This window comes from Lutra lutra, chromosome 2 (genome assembly GCF_902655055.1).
Source record: "Lutra lutra chromosome 2, mLutLut1.2, whole genome shotgun sequence".
Classification (NCBI taxonomy): Eukaryota; Metazoa; Chordata; class Mammalia; order Carnivora; family Mustelidae; genus Lutra; species Lutra lutra.
Window position 1 is genome coordinate 104,317,312 of NC_062279.1, and position 25,648 is coordinate 104,342,959.

The following is a 25,648-nucleotide window of genomic DNA, read 5'->3' on the forward strand; positions in this document are numbered from 1 at the left end:
TTGAAGAGATACTGAAAATATTTTGATTTAAGAAGTGAAATATTTTAAGCTATTGAAAACATGATACATAGTTTAAGAATTTTGAATATATTTTATACCATGTAGTTAGCTAATTGGAAAAAACTACCTACATATATCCATTCAATTTGAAGGCATAAAAATCAGTACACATGGTACTGTACCATCTTTTAAACTTAAGAGATTTATTCATCTGGGAATTCTGAATTGTAATTAATAGTACTTATTCAACACAAACACTCAATCTTATGAGTATTTTTTCTTCTTCAAAATTGTTCCTTATGCTTTGAAAATCTCCAAGTCTTTTTCTTTATATGTAATTCAGCTCGATACTATAATCATGCACTAGAATATGTAGGTATTTAAGATGTTTTATTTTTATTTAAATATTAACTACTCATAGTCAATTTATTAGGAGATATTTTCTATTTCTCTGTACAATGAACTTTAAAGATGCTTCTATAATTTCTTTTTCTGTTCTAAACTCTACATGTGCTTTCCCCTATTATGTGTTTTTATAGTTATCATGAACTTTATAGTTCATTCATTTAATTGAAATACAGGTCTAGTCTGGTCCTCATGGAACTTATAACCCAGTAGGATGGACAAAAAACAATAAGCAATAAAGATGAATGAATTACATAGTATTTCAGAAGGTGATACATTTGATAAAGAATAAAGCAATTTTAAGAAGTAGTACATGGAATGAACAATGCAGCTATTTGGAGAAAGCATCTTTAAAATAGCATGTAAGATCCTGAAGTGGAAATATGACTAGTATATTGCTGAAACAGAGGAGACTAATGATGATGGAGCAGAGTGGTGGAGTGGTGAGTAGCAGTAGATAAGAACAGAGAGTAACAAAGGACCAGTTACTACAAATTCTTGTAGACCATTATAAAAACCTTGATTTCTACCCTGAGAGAACTGGAGAACTATTGGATACTTTGCTCAGGGGAAAATGATCAGATTCATTATTAACAGGATCACTCTGTTTCTTTTAGAACGAACCAAAAAGGAGCAAGAGTAGGAGTAGGAAAACAGGAGAGAAATGAATTGACCAAGACTAGGGAGACAACAGTAGACATCTTAAGAAGTGATTAGATTTTACACATATTCTGAAAATAGAGGTGTTAGATTTGATGATGGATTGGATATAGAATATGAAAGAAGAGATGAGTTAAGAAAATGTCTAAGAGTTTTGACCTGAGGCTCAGATTTTGACTTCAGAAGACAGCAGGAGGAGCAAGTTTGGAGGAAAGTCAGGAACTCAGTGAAGTCTGGAGACACCTCAATCTCAGTAAAGTCTGAGATGCTTGTTAGACATCTCAATGGTAATGTAGAATAAGCTGTTGGATTTAAGATTCTGGAATACAGCTGAGGGGTTCAGCTAGATATATTAATTGGTTTCATTTAGTGTATGAGCTATATCTACATTGTTTATCCCAATTGTACCATACCTATACAATGTTTAGTACTTAGAAGGTACTCATGAAATACCTGTTAAGTGACTACAAGTATAATGAATTGTGTGTTGGTAAATATTTAACTATAAGCACTCCAGGAAAAAAAAAAAACTAACAGAAAACAAAACTTCTGATTTCTAGTGTTTGCAGATTTTCGTGGTGTAAACTCTTACCATGATTTCAGGCTACCAAAATAACATCACTAAATGCAGAGTTGGGAAGAAATGTGTGTAGTTGATTCCCTCATCAGTATAAACCAGCTCCAGGATAAAACTAGGACCACTCTTTTTTAGTGATATAATCACATACTTGTTTAATGATTTTTGACTTCTCTCAATCCACTTTCCCATTCCTTCCTATTCTTTTACTATTTAGTCTATGATCTTAAATGTGGGTTTAAAATAATACTATCTTGGAGGATGTGTCAGGAGATGGGTGAAATAGGCAATGGGGATTAAGGAGTGCACTTGTCATGATGAGCTCTGGGTGTTGTATGGAAGTGCTGAGTCACTACACTATACACCTGAAACTAATATAACACTGCTTGTAAACTGTGCTCGAATTTAAACATTTTTTAATTAAAAATTTTAATGTAATAAAATAAAATAAAATAAAATGATACTATCTTCTCTCCCCCCCAAAATCATATACATATTTCCCTTAATTATAGGTGTGCATAAAAGACAATTTTAAATAAGCTTGATACTTGGGCAGATAGGAAGAAAAAAAATCTCATAAATGATAATGAAAGCTCAAAATGGGGGATTTAAGCAAATATTTAAAAACCTAGATCACATACCAAACTAAGTTTATCCTTGTACCTTTAGCCAGGCTTTTATATTATCCCACACATCTGAGATATTATTATGTAACTCCTGGGAAAAAGATTTCAGAGCCTATAAAATAATGTATTATAAGGTTAACAGTACTCTCTTGCCAGAGATTTCTTCATAAATTTGAATTCAGCCTAGAAAATGTGTTTAAAAATGTTACCATAAGACATCTACCACAAGAATGTCTATACAAAGTTTATTCAAGTTGTTCTGTTCTGGAGTCCCAGCTCTTTGGCATATATCTAAGTCACTATTGATTCTTTAAAAAATATTTACTTGGGACGCCTGGGTGGCTCAGTTGGTTAAGTAGCTGCCTTCGGCTCAGGTCATGATCCCAGCGTCCTGGGATCGAGTCCCACATCGGGCTCCTTGCTCATCAGGGAGCCTGCTTCTCCCTCTGCCTCTGCCTGCCATTCTGTCTGCCTGTGCTTGCTCTCTCTCCCTCTCTCTCTCTGACAAATAAATAAATAAAATCTTAAAAAAAATATTTACTTAATTAATATTTTAAAAATTTGTACTGTGGTAAAACATACATAAAATTTACCGTTTTAACTATTTTTAAGTGTACAGTTCAGGCATTATGTACATTCACATTGTTGTGTGGCCTTCGCCACTATCTATAGAACTTTAATTAATTAATAATTCATTCATATAAAAGAAGTGCATGTTGTTGTAGATAATTTAAAAAGCACAAAACAAAATAAAATTCCCCAAAGTCTCACCATTCAGAGCAAATCAACCTTGTTGCACATATGGAATTATATCAGATTGTTAAATCGATAGTCTAAAAATCCCTCATGTGTTAGAGATCCTGCTGAGTTTAAAATGGGATTCACACTCTGACTGTGTCTAATGAAATGGTAGGGCTGCAAACCCCAATTGTCTATTTTGCAGCATTTATTTAATGTACCAGTGATCAAGCCTCAATGAAAATGATTTATGCTCACAGTGATGAGGCATGGGGAAGAGGAGGTATGGACAATTCCCCATCCTGGACATAACATTTATGGCTGAGCCCCAAGGAGAGATATTTGCAAGTAGAAGATGAAGGAATATTGGTCATTAAGAAATTGCTAAAGGAACAAAGATTAGGAACAAGATTATTCTTCTAAATTCTCTTTCTTTTTTTTTAAACATTTCTTTTTTTTTAATTTTATTTATTTATTTGTTTGACAGATCACAAGTAGACAGAGAGGCAGGCGGGGGACGGGGGCGGTGGGGAAGAGGCTCCCTGCTGAACAGAGAGCCCGATGCGGGGCTCGTTCTCAGGATCCTGGGATCATGACCTGGGCCAAAGGCAGAGGCTTTAACCAACCCACTGAGCCACCCAGGTGCCCCCTAAATTCTCTTTCAACACAAATAGACATCACAAAAATTTCAGCAGAGGGTAAAGTTTGTAACTTAGGAGTTCCGCAGATTTGGATGTAACATGCCCCAAACAACAATCTGGAGAAGGACATGGCTTCCTTCTTCAGAGAAACTGTCATGCTCTCTACCAATGTGATGACACTACTTTTTCTTTTCTTTTTTCCTTAGGGTACCAGATGTGGGGCTCAATCCCAGGATGCCAAGATCATGACCTGAGCTGAAGGCAGATACTTAACCGACTGAGTCATCCAGGCATCTCTCCGTTTTTTATAGTTTAAGATGTCAATATTTTATATGGTTTAGCCTAACAGTTGGATATATTTTGTCAAAATCTTTCAGAAGTTCAATTTGCCAATATATTCAAGGATATTTTTTCTTTTCTCTCCTTCTTTTTTTTTTAGAGAGAGAGAGAGAGAGAGAGGGCCTGCAGAGGAGAGAGCAGGGGAGGGGCAGAGAGAGAGAGGGAGAAAGAAAATCCCAAGTAGGAACCCATCACAGGGCTCAATCTCAGGACCCTAATATTATGATCTGAACCAAAATCAAGAGTTAGTCCTTTATCTGACTGAGCTGCATTAGGTGCCTCCAAGGATATTTTTCAAAACAAAATTCAAAGAACTGGGAACATTAAAAATCCACCTTCCCCAAAATGATCAAATAAATGATGAGGCACCTATGAGACCAAAATGAGATTTAAAAGTCACATGTTTGCATAACATCAGTCCTCTCAAGTTTCCAGGCACGCATGTATAAATATGGTAACATTAACATAAATATCCAAATTTTCTTAGTAACCTTTACTTGTAAACCACTTCTTGCCAGTCTCAAATGATTTCAGAGTCCCTAGGGAGATCTGATAATAGTTCATCAGTAGTCCTCTTCATCACTTCTAATCTCCCCATCCCACCCCTGCTCAGTGGGGAGTCTGCTTCTCCCTCTGTGCTCCTGGCCCTCGCAAATAAATAAATACAATAAAAAAACTGTAAAAAATGACAATTGCATATGGCTCAATCTAAAACTATATGTAAAAAATGCCCTGTTCATTACATACTTCCCAATCTCTGCCAATTTTAATAGATGGAGTTGAATCTCCTTTATAATGAGATTGAATAAACTTTGATTTTCATTTGTTTAATTACTCTTATGATTCATTTATTCAGCAGTCTAGATTCTGTGGTTACTGTGTGCAAACCACTGTCATAAACGTAAGGATACAAAAAGCACTAAAGTCAAAATTGAACCTGTCTTCATGGTGTTTACAAGTCTATTAGAGAAAATTATTAATCAAATATTCTTAAAAATAAATATGAAATTTAATATATGAAAGCTGCCATGACTGACATGTGCTGAGAGAGTCTATAAAGGGACATCTAATTAAATTGGGAGGCACACGGAAGGTTTCCCTGTGAATGTGACATTTTAGCTATTATTTAAAAGTACATGTAAGTACATGTAACTAATGAGGAGTTGGCAGAAGGAAATTTGAAATGGTAAATTGTGTTCAAAGACTTTGTGGCAAAAATAAAGCACCATATATTCAGGGACTCAAAGGAAGATAGGAGTGCCTGGAACAGAGATTAGGTCACTTGAGTTAGAGTAAATAATGTTCAATGTTTATAAATTTTTCAATAAAAGTTTAAGAACAGTTTATTAAATTAAAAATGACAATAATGTGACACTATAGTAATTAAAGGAAGGACATCTGTGTTTATGCATGTATATAAAGTACTATGCGCCAGAGTATGTGTGTATATATATCATACATATATGTGAGATTATATAAATATATCACAGATGAGAGTTGAAATGTGAATATGAAGATCATAGGTTGGCTATATTTGGGGAGTAGGATAAGCATACATAAATTTAACTTCCTAACATTTATACTTTTTATTTTTTGCACTGTGCATATGTGCCTCTCAAAATGAATGAGTGAAATAATACATTGGAATAAAAGACTGGAATAGAGGATAAATAAGGATCAGAGATTGGGAGCTGGAAGGAAGATGATTTGGAGAGCTTTAGCCCTAACTTCACAACTTTGAGTTATCTGCTTCTCAAGCTATATCCAAAGTTTAGGCGAGAAAAATACTCCCGGGGGAAATGTACTTTATCCCTTCTTGTAATTTCTTCAATGCATCAAACCTGAACATCTGGAAGCTGTTCAACTAGAGAATTGGTACCCTGATGACATCATTCACTGAATGCTGCTTTGGCACCTGCCTTTAGCTCACCCAGAAGAACACTTAACAAACACCTGTAGGAGACCAGCTTTTGCATTTGTGACAGTAGTGTCTGAGGACAGTAACCCCATTATTACCCATATGAAAAAATTCTTAAAACTCAATACCAGCAATTCCTTACCTCTTAAAGAATGTGTATGTATTGCTTTTATGGATAGTGTATGCTCTATTACTAATTGTATTTTTTTGAAGGTATATCAAGAGTCACAGATATATCTGAAGTTCAACTTTCATTAATGATTAGAACTCTAACTTTGGGAATATCTATGCCATAACTTCACTGTAATTTTGTTCGTATTTTCTCCAGTCTTAATTTTTTATTCATTTATATTTGCCTACTGCACAGATTATTATGTATCTTTACAATCCAGAAGAAAACCAATTAGATGATAGAAAAAAAATGGGAGTTCTTTATTCAAGAGTGAAAAATAAGGCCATGAACTTACTTGGGGAGAGAGAACAAAGTTAGGACAAACTCAGGCCAGGGATTTAGCATTCAGGAACCTATGTATTTAACCACTACAAAAAGGCAGAGAATGAGAAATACAAGCATGGAAGACAGACCATGGGTACATGGAAAGTTAGAAGGCAAGAAGCAGTGAAGCACCTGGTAGAAATGCTACTGAAAAATCAAGGAAGTGAAATGCCCACTGGGTTTCACAACTTGTCTTCAGAGAGGGTGTTGGGAGACAAATTCAGATTTGAGTAGCTTGAGGAACAAACAGCAGGTGAAGAAATGAAGATATGGAATGTAATTTTATACTTGTTAGACATTTTTTTCTAAACAGCAAGTTTATGTTTTTTTTTCTTTCTTAAAGATTTTATTTATTTATTTGACAGATAGAGATCACAGGTAGGCAGAGAGGCAGGCAGAGAGAGAGAGAGGGGAGGAAGCAGAGAGCCCCATGCGGGGCTCGATCCCAGGACCCTGGGATCATGACCGGAGCCGATGGCAGAGGCTTTAACCCACTGAGCCACCCAGGCGCCCCGCAAGTTTATGTTTTTTGTTCTTTTTATATTAGTATTGTATCTTCTAATTAGTGTGCTAAATGTGTTATGTTTTAAGGTTTTGTCTTTACACTAGGTTTGTTAAATATGCTGCAAACTCATTTTCAACATAGTTTTCCCCATTACCATGAATGTAACCTTGGTATCAACCGGAGTTCTGCTAGTTATAGAAGAGCCACTTGGGATTATATCTTATGCTATTATGCTCGTATGTTTCACCCATTTAATTAGTGTATATATATATTGCTTTCATTATGTGCACCTAATTAATTTTATAAGACTTTGCCCCATAATTTTAACAATGTTCACAGCTCACTACAGCAGTAATTTTAGTAGATATAATGGGACATTTTAAAAAATTTTTTTAAAGATTTAATTAATTAATTAATTAATTAATTTATTTGTCAGAGAGTGAAAGAGAAAGAGAGAGACTGAGTGCATAAGCAGGCAGAGAGGCAGGCAGAGGTGGAGAGAGAAGCAGTCTCCCTGCCTCCCTGCCAGGCAAGAAGACCGGTGTGGGACTTGAGCCCAGGACCCTAGAATCATGCCCTGAGCCAAAGGCAGCAGCTTAACTGACTAAGCCACCCGGGCGTCCCAAAATGGGACATTTTCAAATCTTTGGATAACAACTACAAATTATAGAAAAAGCCAAAGATTCACTGTAAATTTCCTAGAGGTACTATTTCCCCAAACATAGTTTTAGTTACTATTTTGTAAAAGCAAAGAGAGAGCAAATACTCTTAGGCTAACATCATCCTATTCATTATCTGGGTTAAATATTGAGTCAAGTCTTACTGTATCAATTAAAATAACTCTAAGACCACTTCAGATTTTGTCTAACTGTTGGCAGAAAGTAACTGGAAAAATAACCCTTTTCGCTCATCAGAATTGAAAAACCAATTTCACACACACAAATTTTCATTAAACTTCATAAGGAATTATTACTATTTCAAGAAGACTGTGAGAATTTTATAACATGATATGCTAATTCTTCTGCTGATCCCATTAAAAAAATCACATGTTTACAAGTAATAAAAAAAAAGAAAAGGAAACAAACAACAACAAAAAAGAAGATGCTCAAACTAAAGGAACATTTGTTTCTATCTTAGAGCAAGATTAGAGGCAGTTTCCTCTATTCCTCAATTGGAGTTGATTTTGTTCCTTCTTTGTACTTACTGCTGTCCCTACAAAAATGAAAGGGTTAGTTACACTTGGAAGATCATAGATAAAGGGAAAATTAACAGTTTCAGAGGCTTTTTAAAAATGTGATTTTGTGCTTATTTATCCTAGTTAGTGGCTACTAACCACTGCTCCTTCAATTTAATCCTCTGAGTCTAGCATGTGACAGTAGTTCTTACAGATTTATGTTTCAATATCTCTGTGCTATTTCAAAATAGTAAATACAGAGGATGGATTTATGGAAAGAACTTTTTTTTCTCATTTTATTTCTTAATGGTGTCTTAATGTAGTAAGAATATTAAGTCTCATTTTATTTTGAAACAGGTTGCTAATACCGAAAAAAGTGCTCTTTTCTTTTCATGGTTAAGAACATTGAGACTTGAGGGTCGCCTGGGTGGCTCAGTGGGTTAAAGCCTCTGCCTTCGGTTCAGGTCATGTTCTCAGGGTCTTGGGATCAAGCCCCGAAGCGGGCTCTCTGCTCAGCAGGGAGCCTGATTCCTCCCCTCTCTCTTTCTGCCTGCCTCTCTGCCTACTTGTGATCTGTCAAGTAAATAAATAAAATATTTAAAAAAAAGAACATTGAGACTTGAAGTTAAAATCACATTCTCCCTCCTCTGTCCCCCATGCAGCTGCTACCAGTCACAGAACAGAGATGAACGAACCAGTGTTGTTGGTTTTTAGAATAATATTGATTAAAGTGTAACCAGCTTTCAATTATAAGTGGGGGGTTACCATTGTCTTAATACAAGTATGCATATTTCACAATGTTTAATAGGAGAAAGTAGGTGCAAACAGAAATTTTAAAAACTTAAATATGGGAACAAATATTGGAGGTCTATCAGGCTTCTTTTAATTGCTTAAGAATTTCAGAATCCCCACTATAGATGCGGGAACATTCTTAAAAAATTATCTTAAATAGCTATAAAGTGGCAGTTCTCATTTTTAAACCCTTTGTTATTTAGGGTCTTCCCTCCATCATCCGAAATATTCGGCTGTATGTAATCTTCCAGGATCAAGGTGTACCCAGCTCATAGCCTACTTAGATTATTAAGTGAAATCTAACCCAAAATACTGTGGAAACCTTCAGCATAAAGCGGGCTTTTGGAGGGGCATTTTTACCTCTAATGGATTTTCCATGACTGAGAGGACAAGCCAGTATTGGCCTTGCAACAAGGATAGGGAATAGGGTGGGTGGGGATGAAGACCAGCAGACCAGAGAGAGGGGGAAAGGTGGGGGGGGGGGTGACTCATCGTCCATTTCTCAGACAGAACAGTGACTAACAGAAGGAAGACCAAAACATAGTTTTACAGAGAACATAAATTTTGCAGCAATTGTTTGAGGCCATTTGGGAAAACCTGCTAGTATTGTTTCTAGCTGAGTTTGTCCTACTGGGAATGACGCATTTTCCCCATCTCCCTCATTGGTCTTCTCAATCCCTCTAGATGCCCTTAATGCGACCAAGGGTTGTGGAGAGTGGGTGAGGCCATAGAAGCAGAAACTGGTTCAGCCAGTTGGAGGAGGACCCATGGGTTAGTGACCTCCTTTCTCCAAGAACTCTTTCCTAGGCCCTTTCCTTTTATCAAATCCATCTTGTCACCATGTCACTTGGTGAACTTATCCCATTGCTCAGATCTTCTCTCCCCCTTCCCCCCCCTTCCTCCCTATTCTCTCCTCACCTGTCCACCGCAATGGCCGTCATAGAGTAGATGCTGGCGAACACTGCCGTGATAGGAAAGAAGTTCTGGAAGCGACAGTAGTTGGCACCGAAGTACCACTCGCTGTGAAGCGCATAGATGAAGTTGACTAAGGTGTTGAAGGCAGCCATGGAGGCGTCAGAGAAAGCCAGGTTCACGAGGAAGTAGTTGGTGACAGTCCTCATGCGCTTGTGGGCCAGGATGATCCAGATGACGATGAGATTCCCGAAGACCGCCACGGCCACCACCACGCCGTATGCCAGGGACCAGAGGGCGATGCGCCAGGACGGCTGCACGAACTGGTTGGTGAGGTTGGCTTGGGGCTGTGTAGGCTCCGGGGAGGCTGCGGGCAGTCTCGGCTCGGAGGAGGAGGCGGAGAGGTTGCCGGCTTGGACTAGCAGGTGCAGCCACTCAGTCTCAGTCGCCCCTGCCGCCACTCCTGCGGCGAGCGCTGCACTCCGGTTCCCGGCGTTCGCGCTGGCCATGCCCGCACCGCTGGTCCAGTTCGCGGTTGCGGAGAGAGAGCCCATCGCCGCAAGTCTGCAGCCCCAGACCTCCCCACTCACCGCCGCCAGCCAGCCGGAGCCGACTCCCTCGAAGTTCTTCTCTGCCTTTGCTAATGGGCGGACCTCAGCCCCGCCTGGTCCCTTTGCTTACAGGGCGGACCTCAGCCCCGCCTGGAAGCGAGGTAGAGAAGCTACCGCTGTCCTTGCTGGTTATGAGATGCTTTGAGCCAGTAGGTGATGTGTAGGTAGCAGGGGAGTCACTTTCTCTCCGAGGACTTTGCGACTAGAGCAGGCAGGATGGATGAGATGCGAGGGAAGGGAGGTGTTAAGAGCCCTCACCAGCGGGGAAGTCCGGGGTTGCCCCTGCGCTAGCTCCCGGGCACTGGCTGGAGCACTGGGGTTCAGGCGCGGCAGCGGGCTTTATAGTCTCGTTCAATCCCCTGCTCTGGTGACGTTGTGGGGGCCGCGGAGCTGACCAACCCCTTCGTGGGCTACGATTGCCCTCCTTTCCTCTCTTCGCATTTCATTCATTCGCTACTTGTATCTACCCAGCCCGAGCGTGGCAGGTTGAGACGCTCAAGAAAAGTCACACTTTCATAGTTGCAATAAAATCTGGGCAAGATTGTTTTTTCCTTTTAACTTCAGGATATTTTGCTGAGGTCCCTGCTCTCAGACATTTCCTTTTTAAACCAATTTAAGCCACTCACCCCTAAAGCGGAGGCACGATCCCAGGAGATTTGTCAAGAGCCTGTGTGGGTGTTACCTGCTGCAGGCTGTGGGTACAGCTAGACGCGCACTTTGGTAGGTGTCACTGGCCTTTGGAATTTCGCTTCACTTTCTGCTTGTGTGTCTGTTCTCACTTCTCAGACCCCTTCTCCTCTCCCACTTCCGAAGTCTACCCATTTGTCCTCTTATAATCTCTGTCACCAGAAATCAGTCTCCTTCGCCTTCCTCCGGACAGAGACTATGGTTTCTCCTGAAGGATTCTGCTCACGTTGGAATGTCATAATACACTGAGGGTAAATCAGAAACCCGAGATACAGATTTTTCCCCGAGTGGAAATTTTATATATATATATATATATATTTCTATCATTATCATATGTATATTATATATGATAGAATTAGAAGTACTTACAATGAAAGGGGTTTATTTAAATTTTTTTTTTAATTTAAAATTTATTTTTAAGAGAGGGAGAGAGTGGGGTGGGGGTGTGGGCAGAGGGAGAGGCAGATTCCCCACTGATCAGGGAACCCAATGCAGGACTCTATCGACTGGAGCCAAAGGCAGATGCTCAACATACTGAGCCACCCAGGCCACCCGTGAAAAGGGTGTAACGAGTGACTTCTTTCCTTTCAGAGAAACAGAAGGATCCAGGTCATGGCTTTCCTTTTAGATCTGCCTTCCACAGAGAGAATCTCTGTGTATCCTAGTAGAGGATTTATCGTTCATTCATTGTTTCAGTTGTTCCTCCCATCAGTACAGAAATATATTTCCTTCTAGGAGCTGTACCAAGTATTAGGGATGGAGCAGTGAAACTACAGACATAAACCAGATCTGAACCCTGTCCTCACTGAGCCTGCAGTCTAGCAGTATTTTGACATTATTTTTTTTTAAATTTTATTCTTTATTTTATTTTTTATTTTTGACATTAGAGCAAGTATTATGGATGGTGGAATATGAAAGTACAGAGAAAAATGAGAATGTGCAACTGAACAGGAGAATATTGTGTTCACTGGATTCTGGATTCTGTAAACATCTCTTAAATAATTTCTTTGTAAGGAAAAGATATATGCACCCTTCCATTTATTGCAGCTTTGTTTACAACTACCAAGATATGGAAGGAACCAAAGTATCCATTGATAGAAGATTGGATAAAGAAGGTGTAATATATATAATATAATATATAATGTAATATATTATATACATACACATACACACACATGCACACACACATATACACAATGGAATATTATTCAGCCATAAAAATGAGATCTTGCCATTTGTGACTACATAGATGGACCTAGAGCATATTATAGTAAGTGAAATGAGTCAGAGAAAGACAAATACCATATGATTTCACTTATATGTGGACTCTAAAAAACAAAACAAACCAACAAAAGGGCAGAAACAGAACCGTAAATATAAGGAGCGAGTTGTTGCTTGCGAGTGGTGAAAAGGGAGGATGGGCAAAATGGGTGAGAGGAATGGGAGATAAAGGCTTCCAGTTATGTAATGAGTAAGTCACACAGGTATGAAAGGTATACCATAGGGAATGTAGTCACTGGTATTGTAATAGGAAGTATGGTGACAGATGGTAGCCACACTTGTGGTGACCATAGCATAATATATAGAGTTGTGGAATCACTAAGTTGCACACCTGAAATTAATGTAATATTATGTGTCAACTCTGCTTCAATTAACAAAAATTTCTTTGTAAGGATGAAATGAAGTGCCAAAAAATAGACTTGTCAGAAGATTATGCTTTGAAACATGGGAAGGTTTAGAAGATAATGGCTAAGAAAGAAACTTCCTTAAGAAGTTCCTTAAACTTCTTCTTCCTAAGAGAATTTGATAAGTAATCTGCTCATTTGTAGCCCCAGAATCTAAATCTTGCCCTTATCCAAGTCCACTCTGCTGGTTTCCTAATTCCTCTCTCTATTACTCTAAGAACTCCAAAGTCTTAGTCTTGGACTTCCGAGGGAAGGAGGACGGACAGAAGAAATGGTAACATACCAGAAGGTGATTCTTAGAGAAGGATCCTATACTCTTACATTTAAAATTTGGGAGTGTGGTTTTTCTGTTCACTTCTTCCTCCCTGCCAGTGCTGCTCAGGCTGTACCACTAGCTCAGAACTCTAGGCTCTGGCTAAATTAGCTCCTTAGTGGTCTTTCTCCTGCTGCCCTCATGATCAGCTACCAGGACTTCTTCAGCCTTGATGAGATGTTCTCCGACATCTACAAGATTTGGGAAATCAGAGATGGGTTGCACCTGGAGGTAGAGGGGAAGATGATCAGTAGGATAGAGGATAACACTGATGATTTACTGATGATGGAAATACTTCCACTGAAGTCCCTGAGGGCAAAGGTACTGGAAGCACAGTAATCACTAATGTTGCTATTGTCATGAACCATCACTTGCAGGAAACCAGCTTCACAAAAGGCACCTACAAGAAGTACATCAAAGATTACATGAAATCAATCAAAGGCAAACTTAAAGAACAGAGGCCAGAAAGAGTAAAATCTTTTATGACAGGAGCGGAGGAACAAATCAAGCACATTCTAGCTACTTTCAAAAATTACCAGTTCTTTACTGGGGAAGACATAAATCCAGATGGCATGGTTGTTCTTCTGGACTCCTGTGCAAATGGTGTGACCCCATGTATGATTCTCTAAAAATGGTTTAGAAATGGAAAAATGTTTACGAATTTGGCTATTGCTTTGAATGCATCACCTGTTGTCATAACTGGCTGCTGCTTTTCATCTATACAACACAAGGACTTAGACAAATGGACCTGAAGTTATCTTGAGCTCTTCATTTATTTTGACCTTGATTTATTTGGAGCAGAGGCATTGTGTTTATGATATATATATATATATATTTACATATCATGTAGGTTATCTAAAGATAAAATGCATTTGAACTCATTTGAGAGAATGCCTCTTAGCCTAATACATAATTTAAATTGATCCTGTGCAGTGTCCTAGAGAAGCTAGGGGCTGATTGTAGACTACTGCTAGAAAGCATAAGACTGCTTGCAAATAACTTCTACAGTGAAAATTTCTTCTGGGACTGGACCAGAAAAACAAAAAACAAAAAACAAAAAAACCCTAAGAACCAAAATTCTTAATTCTGAGTTCAAGTAAAGGGAAAGACCATGCTCTTAGTGGTGTCAATGTTTGAAGTGACTCTTTACACATTTCATCATGTTCAAATGAAAGTAATAATTAACTCAAAAAGATTACCAAAAGAATATGAAGAGAATGATACAGTAAGGAAAAAACTCTTGGGAATGTGTTTGAGCACATTTAAAACCTTTGCAAATGCATGAGGCTGTTGGAAATAAGCCAAGTATAGTATCATAGGAGATGTTAATAGGTTTTACGTAATAGTGATTAAATCTTGGTTTGACTACATAAATGTTAATAAAAATTATGATCCTTTATGTGAATGTTTTTTATTTATTCCTAATGACCAAGAAATGTTTATCTATTTTATTATGTAGAATAGATCACGTTTCTCTCAAGTTTAATTGGGTTCTCCATATTTTGCTTAGAATACATATTGGTAATGTGCCCCAGTAATTTACTAACAGCTTATAATAATAGAATGGATACTGATGACATGCTTTCCCCTTCTCTTTTCTCCTCCTTTTTTTTTCTCTCTCTTAAAACTCAAGGAAACCATATGGCATATTTCACACTTGTATTTTTATTTTAACAGTCCTCTTAAAAATAATAAGGTAGAATTTCAGGTATTGGTGCTGGCTAGTGGAGGAGTTATTTTCAGAAATTTTGTCAAGATTCCAGATTTCTCTGACAACAAACTTCTCTTTGACAGTTTGGTTTCAGTATGTTCAGTGTTCCCACTGTGTTGAGATTGATTTTTTTTTCTTATGAATTTCAGATATGACGGTCCACACTTAGACTCTTGCTTTGCACTTTTATCCTTTGTTATCTCATCATGGTGCTTTGCAGTTATATTGGGTCATTTCCACAAAATCATGCTACTACGTATTGCTGGCAATCAATCAATAATCAACAATCGATACAACTCCACTTACTTGTGTAGACGGGTGCTCCTTGGAAATACTTGCTTTTTGCCAGACACCCTTTTCATGTGGATCTATCAGTTTTCATTTCCCCAAATTCCAAATTTCCTTCAGCTTTCTTCCTTCTTCATCATCTTTCTCCTGCTCAACAAGTTATCTCCAATTTATCTGAAAAAAATTCAGAACAAACAGCCAAGTTGGAGTGCCTGGGTGGCTTGGTTGGTTAAGTGACCAACACTTGATTTTGGTTCAGGTCATGATCTCAGGGTTGTGAGATAGAGCCCTGCCTGTACTGGGTGCTCAGCATGGAGTCTGCTAGAGATGCTCTCTCTCCTTCTCCTTCTGCCCATCCTCCTGCTCTCTAAATAAATAAATAGATAGATAAATAAATACAATCTTAAAAAAAAAGAACATCAGCCATGAATTTCACATTTCTGTGCATTTTGCCCATTTTTAATCATTTGTTATCATCTTGATGGAAGTGGTTTATCTTCTAAAACACATTTTTTATTTGTGCTACCTCTTTAAACAACTCCCCTTCTCTCAGTCTCTTCAGCATCTCTCTCTTTTTTTCCTTTAAGATTGAAACGCATCTAAGAATCTACATTAAAATAGCTCTTTGCGCCTGGGTGGCTCAGTGGGTTAAAGCCTCTACCTTCCCTTTGGTTTGGATCCCAGGGTCCTGGAATTGAGCCCCACATCGCATCGGGCTCTCTGCTGGGCGGGGAGCCTGCTTCCTCCTCTCTCTCTGCCTGCTTCTCTGCCTACTTGTGATCTCTATCTGTCAAATAAATAAATAAAATCTTAAAAAAATAATAAAATAAAATAGCTCTTTGCTGACCACATTCCGTTTTTGTTACCACTTTTCTCTCTCTCCTATTCTCACACGTTCTTCTTTAACAAAATATCTAAGATCATTATTTTCACTTCCTCACTACAATAATATTCCGAAGTATTAAATATTTAGTACTCTTCTGTCAATGCACTGTCCTATCAATTGCCTGCATGTTAAATTGAACTGTCACTTTCTGTCCTTAATTTCCTTGACCTCTCTGTAGCATTAGCATTTGACATTTAAATCAGTTTCCTAGGGTTATCATAACAAATTACAACAAACTGGCTTAAAACATCAGAAATTTATTTTTTCACAGTTTGGGGGGCTAGAAACCTAAAATCAGTATGTGGGCAAGGTTGGTTCTTTCTGGAGACTCTGAGGTAGAATCTATCCCATGTCCCCCTCCTAGTTTCTTTTGGTTGCTGGCAATCTTTGGTGTTCCTGGGCTTCTAGATGCATCATCCTAATTCTGTCCCCATCATCACCAGACGTTCTTCCTGTGTGTCTTTATATTACCTTCTCTGTGTCCAAATTAACTTCTTCTTATAATGAGATAGTCTTGCATTAGGGTCAGTCCCAAACCTGTATATCATCTTAACTTGATTATGTGAGCAAAGACTATTTCCAAATAAGGTCCTACTCACAGGTACTGGGAGTTTAGAACTAAATATACCTGGGGTGGGGCATGGGGGGACAGAATATTGAAGATAATAATTAAGGAAGGTTTTAAATTGGAGACTGATAGCTCATCTGTTGTATATAGATTTTGTGAATCAAGTGTTGGGTTGGAAGCAATGAATAAAGAAAATATGAGTAAAGATACCATGAACCCCTACCCCCTTCAAAATACTAAGTGTTTTTAAAACAATAGCCCTCAAGGTAGTGTATGAATTATTACAGAAGTGGAAAAATATATGATATAAAGTAATTATAGCAATAATCTTGATAATAATCTCACTCTTCAAGTCCAGTAATTTCACTCCTAGTAATTTGATCTAAGGAAGTAATCAGAAAATCAGACAAAAATTTATGTATAAGGATGTATTTTGGAGTTATGTTTATGAAAATAAAAAAGTAAAAGGTGTAAACATAAAATAATTTTGGCATGTCCAAAACCTGTATCCTAGTATCTTAAAAAATGGGCTTTTATCCTATCATTTAAAGAGCATGTTTTAAATGTTCTAAAATTAGATGGAGGGCATGGTTGCACAACACTGTGAATGTACTAAAAGTTATTGAATTGTATACTTTAAAATGATTAAAATGGTGGATTTTGTGTTATGTAAATTTTATCTAAAACAGGAAACAGTTCCTAAAAAGAGCAAAGAACTAAGAATTCAGAAGGATTCATCATGTCACAATCAAGGTTTATACGAAAGAATCAAGTCAAGGCATATTCAATGAAGGTACAAGATCCCTTGACTCATAGATAAGGACATAATATTACATGCAACAGACAAAGATAGTTAAATAAATCACCTTTAAGTTTAACAAATCAATTTGGTCTCGAAATTTTACACATTACCTGCTGGAAGAGTGTTAAGGAATTCTTAAAAATTCTTTGGGAAAGAAAAACATCTTTTAAGAAAATTATCCCATTGAGTAGCTCTTTTTCAGATATAAAGAAAACAGAAAGACATTTTCAAACATGCAGGGACTCAGATATTATAACACTGGTGAGAGCTTTGTAGAATACAAACAATACTCCAACAAACCAACCAACAAGCAAGCACACGAATAAAGAAATAATCTCTTTGCAACTAAAACCCAGCCAACAAATGCAGACTGGAGTAGCTATCAGTTAAGACTGGAGCCATGGACCAGAGTTGTATATGAGCCACAGTGATGACTTTGAGGTGATCAGTATCCTCCATACCATTGTTTCTAAACATATGTGTGCACAACACAGTCACAGATTATAAGAGGAGTAGCTACTACAGTCTGTATACAAGAGAAAATCACATTATCAAATTTGCCCTTGAAAATCCTCAATATCACCTATAAAGTATGATATGGGCACAAACCGTATTTCCTAAGGAAAAATAGCTAGTCTTCAAACTGGAACCTATAGCGGGTTCAGTTTAGCCCAAGATAAAGCATTAGATTGTGTTCAGAGTCTGGATGGTATAAAATGCTAATTTTAAACACTAGAATCTGGGTGCCTGGGTCACTCAGTTGTTAAGTGTCTGCTTTCGGCTCAGGTCATGATGCCATCGTCCTGGCACCCAGTGGAGCGAGGCTCCCTGCTCAGTAGAGAGTCTCCTTCTCCTTCTCCCACTCCCCCGGCTTGTGTTCCCTCTCTGGCTGTCTCTTTCTCTCTGTCAAATAAATAAGATCTTTTAATAAAATAACATAAACACTAGAATCATACTTATTTGTGCAGAACTTTCATGCAATGAGAAGTGAGAATGCCTGAAATGAAGATTCATTTCTCTCATCTCCTCTTCTCACTAGGATTATGCTAAATCAAGAAAATGGGAAGTGCATTACCTGAAAATGTAAATTATTTCTCCCCTTCCTTTTTATCATTCTACCTTTTTCCTTCTTTATTTACTAAACATATTTATTGGAGTTTTAGAAAAATGAAGAGCATGCATAATATAATTCCATAGAATTATAGAGTGATGATAGTTTTGTTATGTGATTTTATACCCTCAGGTAATTTGGAGACAATTTTCAAAGGAACAAAAACATATTCATACAAAATCATTAAAAGAATTCTAATAACATCAAGATTTTTTTTTTTTTTTGTCTAAGAGGAGAAAGAGTTCTACTCAAATACATAGGGGTGGTAGGTCAGACATCTGTTGGTTATCTGCAAACACTGGCACTTCCCATGTTAATTCAAAAGATACAGGTGACATAATTAAGAGAAGAATTAATCTTTCAAAACTCATTAAAGTACCTATTACTCTAAATTAAAAACTGCTAAATATGTGTGTGAGTGGGAGGTAGTTGGATAATTCAGCCTTTTTTAGCTTTCAAAATAAGAGCTCCTTGGAGAACTCCTATCTGTTAATTAAATCAAGGTTAATCAGTACAATTATAGGATTCCATGATTGGTATATAATTTCTGTGCTACACATTTGTTTACTACCATTTAAAGGAGGAATCAGAAATTAGTATGTACAGGAGAAGTTGATATCTTTATTTATGTATGCTGCATTTTGCTTAGGATAATTTTTCATTTCAAATTCGATCACTGCATAAACTCTATAGGAATGGAAATTAAAGAGAAAACAGGTAAAATTTGCTCATAAGAGTGCACAAAATTTTATGGATATACATTTATCCCAAAATGTTCTTAGTGGTCTAAGATTCCTAAGAACATAATCTATAATCAAATCAGCATTTTATGTGGTTTAATCTAAATCTGGTTTACATTAAAAAATCAAATATAACTAATACCCTGGAGGTATTAAAAAATCTTTGTACCATTATAAACTGACTAATAACTGTTAGTCAAGAGCTGAAAAGAAAGCATCAATATATGTATATTTATGCACAAATGATATATATTGCATTATTGCAATAACATATTATGTACATTTAACTTATTAATGATAAAGAAAGATGAAGCCATAGGATTTCAGTATGTAATCTCCATTCACATAAAGTATATTTGGTCATGGATATGAAAATTCTCCTTCTGTAATTAATTTGAAGTGATATTAATAGTATTGCATAGGTACTTCCCTCACACAACCTGTACAAACAAGTTATTAGCAACCCCACTACTTCCATGGCTGTCTACACAGTTGGGAGAGAATAGGTTTGTGCAGAAATGGTTGTCCTAAATTTTACAATATTGATATGCTTCCTACTTGGTTGAAACACGGGTATTTTCCTTTTTCTTCTTAGGAAGCTTTATCATCTTTCCTGGATACACTTGGAGTTCCTCAGTATCCCAACAATTAAAAATATAACACTCCATACTTGACGTACCTACAGGTGCTAGTTTGCATAGGATTGTCAAATGAGAGAATGATAACTCTATTCCCGGGAAGATGGTGTTTTTTGTTGTTTTTTTGTTTTTTGTTTTTTTTTTTAGAAAGGGTTCAGATGCAGAGGGAGAGGGAGAGAGAGAATCCTAAGCAGGCTCCACACCTACCACAGAGCCCAATATGGAGCGAGGTCTCACAACCCTATGATGAGGACCTGAGTTGAAATTAAGAGTCAGACACTTAGCAGACTGGCCACCCAGGTGCCCCATGTTGGTGCGTTTTTAATATCTGCTGAGGCTGTCTCCAGTCATATTGACTGGCTTGCTTCAGTAGTCCAAAGTCTTTCCCCCAGAATTGATCGTACATTTTGATAGTGCTCTTGTAACTAAATTGTATATATTTTGAAAAATGTTCCTGATCCTTTTTTCCCATATACCTTGACTTTTTAAAATGTTAACTACTTATTTTTCCTGAATAAAAGTCTTTCAGGTACATCTATAAGACATTATAGTACAGTTGACTCTTGAACAACAAAGGTTCGAAGTACTTGGGTCTACTTACATGCCGATTTTTTTTTATAAATACGGTGCAGTACTGTAAATGTGTTTTCCTTATTAGTTTCTTAACATTTTCTTTTCTCTTGCTGACTTTATTAAATGCAGTGTATGTGTAACATACAAAATATGTGTTAATTGGCTGCTTTTGTTATTGGTAAGGCTCCTGGTAGACCATAGGCTATTAATAGTTAAGTTTTGGAGGAGTCAAAAGTTTGGATTTTTTATTGTGTAGGGAGTCAGTGCCTTTAAGCCCTACATTGTTCAAAGGTCAACTATAGACATGTATACAGAAATGTAGTGGTATAATTGTTAACATCTCTATTTTATGAGTGAGGAAAGTAACAGAGAAGTAATTTGAAACTTAACTGACAGGGCAGCATTCAAATCCAGATGTTTCAAAAGCAAATCCCACAGTCTTTATCAACCACTCTTTGGTCTCAACTTAATTGAGAAGTAATTGAAAGAGACTAATATGGTTTTTTATGTCAAATTATCACACAGAGTGTAAAATACACAGGGTGAAATGAAAAAAAAAAAAAACCAGCATTCCTTAAATGTCAACAAAATAAAGGGAAAGTAAAGGGGAACATATTTTACATTTATATTTATATTTCATTTATATTTATATATTTATATTATATTTATATTTATATTTCAGGTTATATTTAATTTATATTACCATACTGGATAGATATTTTGAATGAAGTTTGTTCTTATTAATTTCTCATGGAAACAAAGCATCTATGAGGACACTTTATTTGATAGGTTATTTTTTTTTATGTTCTTACAATTTTATTTAAATTTCAAGTTCAAGTCTCTCTTCACATCTATTTGTTAGGGGTTTTCTTCTATTTATTAATGTTATCCTTGTTGTAGAAGGAGAATTCACTCATGAGTCAAAATGCTCTATCTGACAGGTAGACAGACCTCTCCAGGTGTTTTTGCAAAAGAGACTACAGAATAAATCAGAATCAATCCACTTGCAGAAAAGATTTGGAGAAACATCTAAAGATTTTGTATTTGCATTGACAAGTTCAGATCATTGCCATTTCTCTTTTTTTCCCCAAAATTTTATTTAGATTCTAGTTAGTTAACATATAGTGAAAGGGGTAGAATTAATGATTTATCACTTATATTTAACACCCAGTGCTCATCATAACAAATACCCTCCTTCATACCCATCACCCACCCACCTCCCTCCATCAACTCTCAGTTTGTCCTTTGTCTTACAGAGTCTCTTATGGTTTGTTTCCCTCACTCTCTCTTTTTTCTCCTTCCCATATGTTCATATGTTTTGTTTCTTAAATTCTACATGAGTGAAATCTTATGGTATTTGTCTTTCACTGACTCATTTATTTTGCTTAACATAATATCCTCTAGCTCCACCCACATTATTGCAAATGGCAAGATTTCATTCTTTTGATGGCTGAATAATATTCCATTGTATGTATATACCACATCTTTATCCATTTATCAGTTGATGGATATTTGGGCTCTCTCCATAGTTTGGCTGTTGTTGATAATGCTGCTATTGTTATATTGTTGATAATGCTGCTATGTTATTTCTTCCGTAAGACTTAAGTACTGAAACAACTTCTTCATCCATGGATTAAGCTGCTGTAGATATTGATTTTTCAGATGGATTTTGGTGAAGTAAATTGAAAACCTTCTAGGAAGGAATCACCATTCTACACACTGTTAACAAAGTTTGTGATTCATGGGAAGAAGTCAAAATATTAACATGAACTGGAATTTGGAAGAATTTAATCTCATTTCTCATGGGTGATTTTAAAGGATTCAAGACTTCAGTGGAGGAAGTAACTGATTATGTGATGAAAATATCAAGAGAGACAGATTTATAAGTAGAACCTGAAGATGTTACTGAATTACTGTGATTTTATGACACTTTAGCAGAGGAGTTGCTTCTTATGAATGAGCAAAAAAAGTAGTTTCTTGAGATGGAGTCTACTTCTGTGATATGTGAAAATTGTTGAAATGACAACAAAGAATTTAGAATATTATATAAACTTAGTTGACAAAGCAGTGGTAGAGTTTGAGAATATTGACTCCAATTTTGAAAGAAATTCTACTGTAGGTAAAATGCTATCAAACAGCATTGCATGCTACAGAGAAATTTTTTGGGAAAGTAAGAGGAAGTTGGTGCAGCAGACTTCATTGTTTTCTTATTTTAGGAAATTACCACAGCCTTTCCAGCCTTCAGCAACCACTACCCTGATCAGTCAGCAGCTATCAACATTGAAGCAAGACCCCCACCAACCAAATGATTACAATTCGTTGTAATGATGGCTAGCATTTTTTTAAGAATAAAATATTTTCAAGACATAATACTATTGCACACTTACTTAAAATGCTATAATATAGTGTGAATATAACTTCTATAACTTTTATATACACTAGGAAGCTGACAAAGGAAATGTATTTGACTCCCCTTAGTGTGATACTCAATTTCTTGTGGTGATATGAAACTGAACCCACAGTATATCTGAGGGGGGTATGCCTATATTTTGGAAACAACCCTCATAATCTTATTATTTTTATTGTTTTCTATGGCAAAGCAAAATTTCCAAGGTAGTTTAATCTTTAGTTTCAAAATTCTTACAGGATTTTGAAAATGTATTAAGTTTATATAAAATAAAGCAGTATGAAAATTGAAAAGATTGAGAAAAATAACATTTAAAACTCTCTAGAAATAACATTTATAAAACAATAAAAAGGGAGGCATTATTTCTTCTAAATGAATATAAATTGTTTTAACCCTAGCATCTCTTACTTATACCATTGGTCTCCAAGTGAGGTGCGTATACTGCATGGAGTGCTAGAGAAGATTCATTAAGATGTGGGGGGTTATATTAGAAGTTTTATTATCTTTATTCTTTTTTAAATAGTTTTTTATTATGTTATGTTAGTCACCATACCCTTTAACTGTTTTATGCTATTGGTATATATTTCAAAATCTGCATAATATATTAGTATAGTAAAACAAAGGTATAAATTATAAAGTAATAATTATGTGTGTGTGTGCATGCCCTGCCTATGCACACCGATTTTTAATTGGTGAAGATCTGTTATAAAACATCTTAATGCTATACTTCCCTTTCCTGTCTCTTCTTCCACTGCCACCACATTCTCTAGCCACAGAGAAGATGCATAGCATTTGGTTCGTGGAGGATTTCCCCCTGGGCTTAGAATAGTAGGACATAAACATGCTGGCATGACAGAAAACTACATTTCTTCTCTTGTTTGTGTCACCTTCCTGAGTCCTCGTGGTTGTGTGAAAAGTAAGGTTACTGAATGAATTTTTTTTTAAATTTAGGAGATTATAATTTCCACAAATTTATGTTTATAATTTCCTCCCTTACTCCAATCCTGATGTCTCGCATTCTGTTCAGCTGGTATTGATCCTTTATCAAAAGATTTAAAATTATTTCTCTAGGGGCGCCTGGGTGGCTCAGTGGGTTAGGCCTCTGCCTTTGGCTCAGGTCATGATCTCAGGGTCCTGGGATCGAGGCCTGCATGGTGCTCTCTGCTTGGCGGGGAGCCTGCTTCCTCCTTTCTCTCTGCCTGCCTCTCTGCCTACTTGTGATCTCTCTTTCCCTGTCAAATAAATAAATAAAATCTTTAAAAAAATATTTCCCTAGAAATACTAGACTAATAGATTTATTGACTTTTCCCCTAGTTTATTGCATTAGCAGAAATCAGGTGTAATAATTTTGGTGGGAAAAATGCCTGAATAAATCACTGTTAAAATGGGAAATTTCTGATTTTAGTCTTTGCAGTGATTACTACTGTACTTTCTTGGTTGCTACAATTTGTTGATGATAAAAAGTATTACCTACTGAGCTGTAATTAAGACTGTTTCTGAAATCTTAGAGAGCAAAGTTATGAAAAATTCAGGTTATTTATAGAACTGACTCTTCAGACAAAAGTTTATAGACCCAGCTGTTCTCCCCCTTACTTAGAGGAAAGTGGTTACTTGACCTGAAGGAATAATTTCCTTGCATGGATGAAGAAATAAAATCAAGGGAGAGAAAAATTGAAGTATTCAAAAGTCTCTTACCTTAGATGGACTGTAGAGATCACTTAATCCAAATACCTTAGAGGTAGAGCAATTCAGTTACCGGGAGTTGAGAAGTCATTTGCTTTTGTATAGGAAAAAATGTCTTGGGGTAGGCAGAAACTATATTAGTACTGGTGGACACTGGTCCTCAGTGTACTGCCACACTCAGTTAACAATTGCTAAGTACCTCTTGGGTTTTAATTTAAACTTCTATTGTTGAATAGCATGCAGTTATTTTTAGGCCTGAAATATCTATTTTGGTCTGTGTTTTATCAGATCATCATCCCAGCACGAAGGGAATTGTATAGAGAACTTCCTCAGCAAGTTTAAGTGGAAATATTCTTGTCTTTTGGAAATATTCAAGAGAATGCAACAGGAAAAACCACTGAGGGTACCAACTGCATAAATGAACACACAGCTGCTATTCTTTGGGTCTTCCTGAGGAATTACTTAACATTCTGGTTAAATGGGCCCCTCCCAATGATCAGTTATCTGAAGGTGATAAAATGCAACACGGCTTACAGATGTCTCAAGAGTGGAAGGTTAACAATCTGGAAAGCATTTGTATGGTAACTGGCTGATAATGTGACATAGATTTTTAACATTTATTGGGCAATAGCTAATGAACCAGCAATATATCTAGAAAATGACACACAGATAGTTGGAATATAAAAGGAATCTCAATGGGTGCTTTATTATGGAAAATGTTGTGGATTGAGGAGGGGGTAATCAAAGTGGGCCAAATTGATGCCCACCAAGACAATCCATCCAAATTCAGAAGGGGGTTGGAACCAACCAGTAGATACTCTTGATGTTTCCTGGAAAGTGGTCTCTTGGACACATGAAATGGGTTGGCATGGGGGAGTTAACAAGAAATACACTGATTGGCAGAGAAAAACTATGTGTTCTACTGAGTTAGAAGCTTACAGAATTTGCTTTTTTGTTAACAGGAACATTAGAGACTAAAAGAAGCCATGGCTGCATTTTGAACAGATCTAGGCAGGCCCAGAGTTTATAGATTACATTGACTCATTATGTGTGAAGCTGGGTGGATATCAAAGGGCCTTGAACAGTGTAGACACTTCTTATGAATTTAGATATACATATCTAATAATTGAAGAAAATACTCCTAACACTGTTTAATGCCTAG

The 25,648-nt window shown here is 36.8% G+C and overlaps 1 protein-coding gene and 1 pseudogene across 1 annotated transcript in view; one reads left to right on the forward strand and one right to left on the reverse strand.

The window, feature by feature from the left end:
- TACR3 (tachykinin receptor 3) overlaps positions 1-10,394 on the reverse strand; it is a 74,286-nt gene extending 63,892 nt beyond the window's left edge. Inside the window, exon 1 of the mRNA XM_047718124.1 lies at positions 9,790-10,394. Coding sequence (XP_047574080.1) covers positions 9,790-10,337 — 548 coding nt within the window. The 5' untranslated portion in view covers positions 10,338-10,394. The remainder of the gene's footprint in view (positions 1-9,789) is intronic.
- A 2,826-nt stretch (positions 10,395-13,220) lies between these two features.
- Positions 13,221-13,757, forward strand: LOC125094115 (translationally-controlled tumor protein-like; annotated as a pseudogene).
- The last annotated feature ends 11,891 nt before the right edge of the window (positions 13,758-25,648 follow it).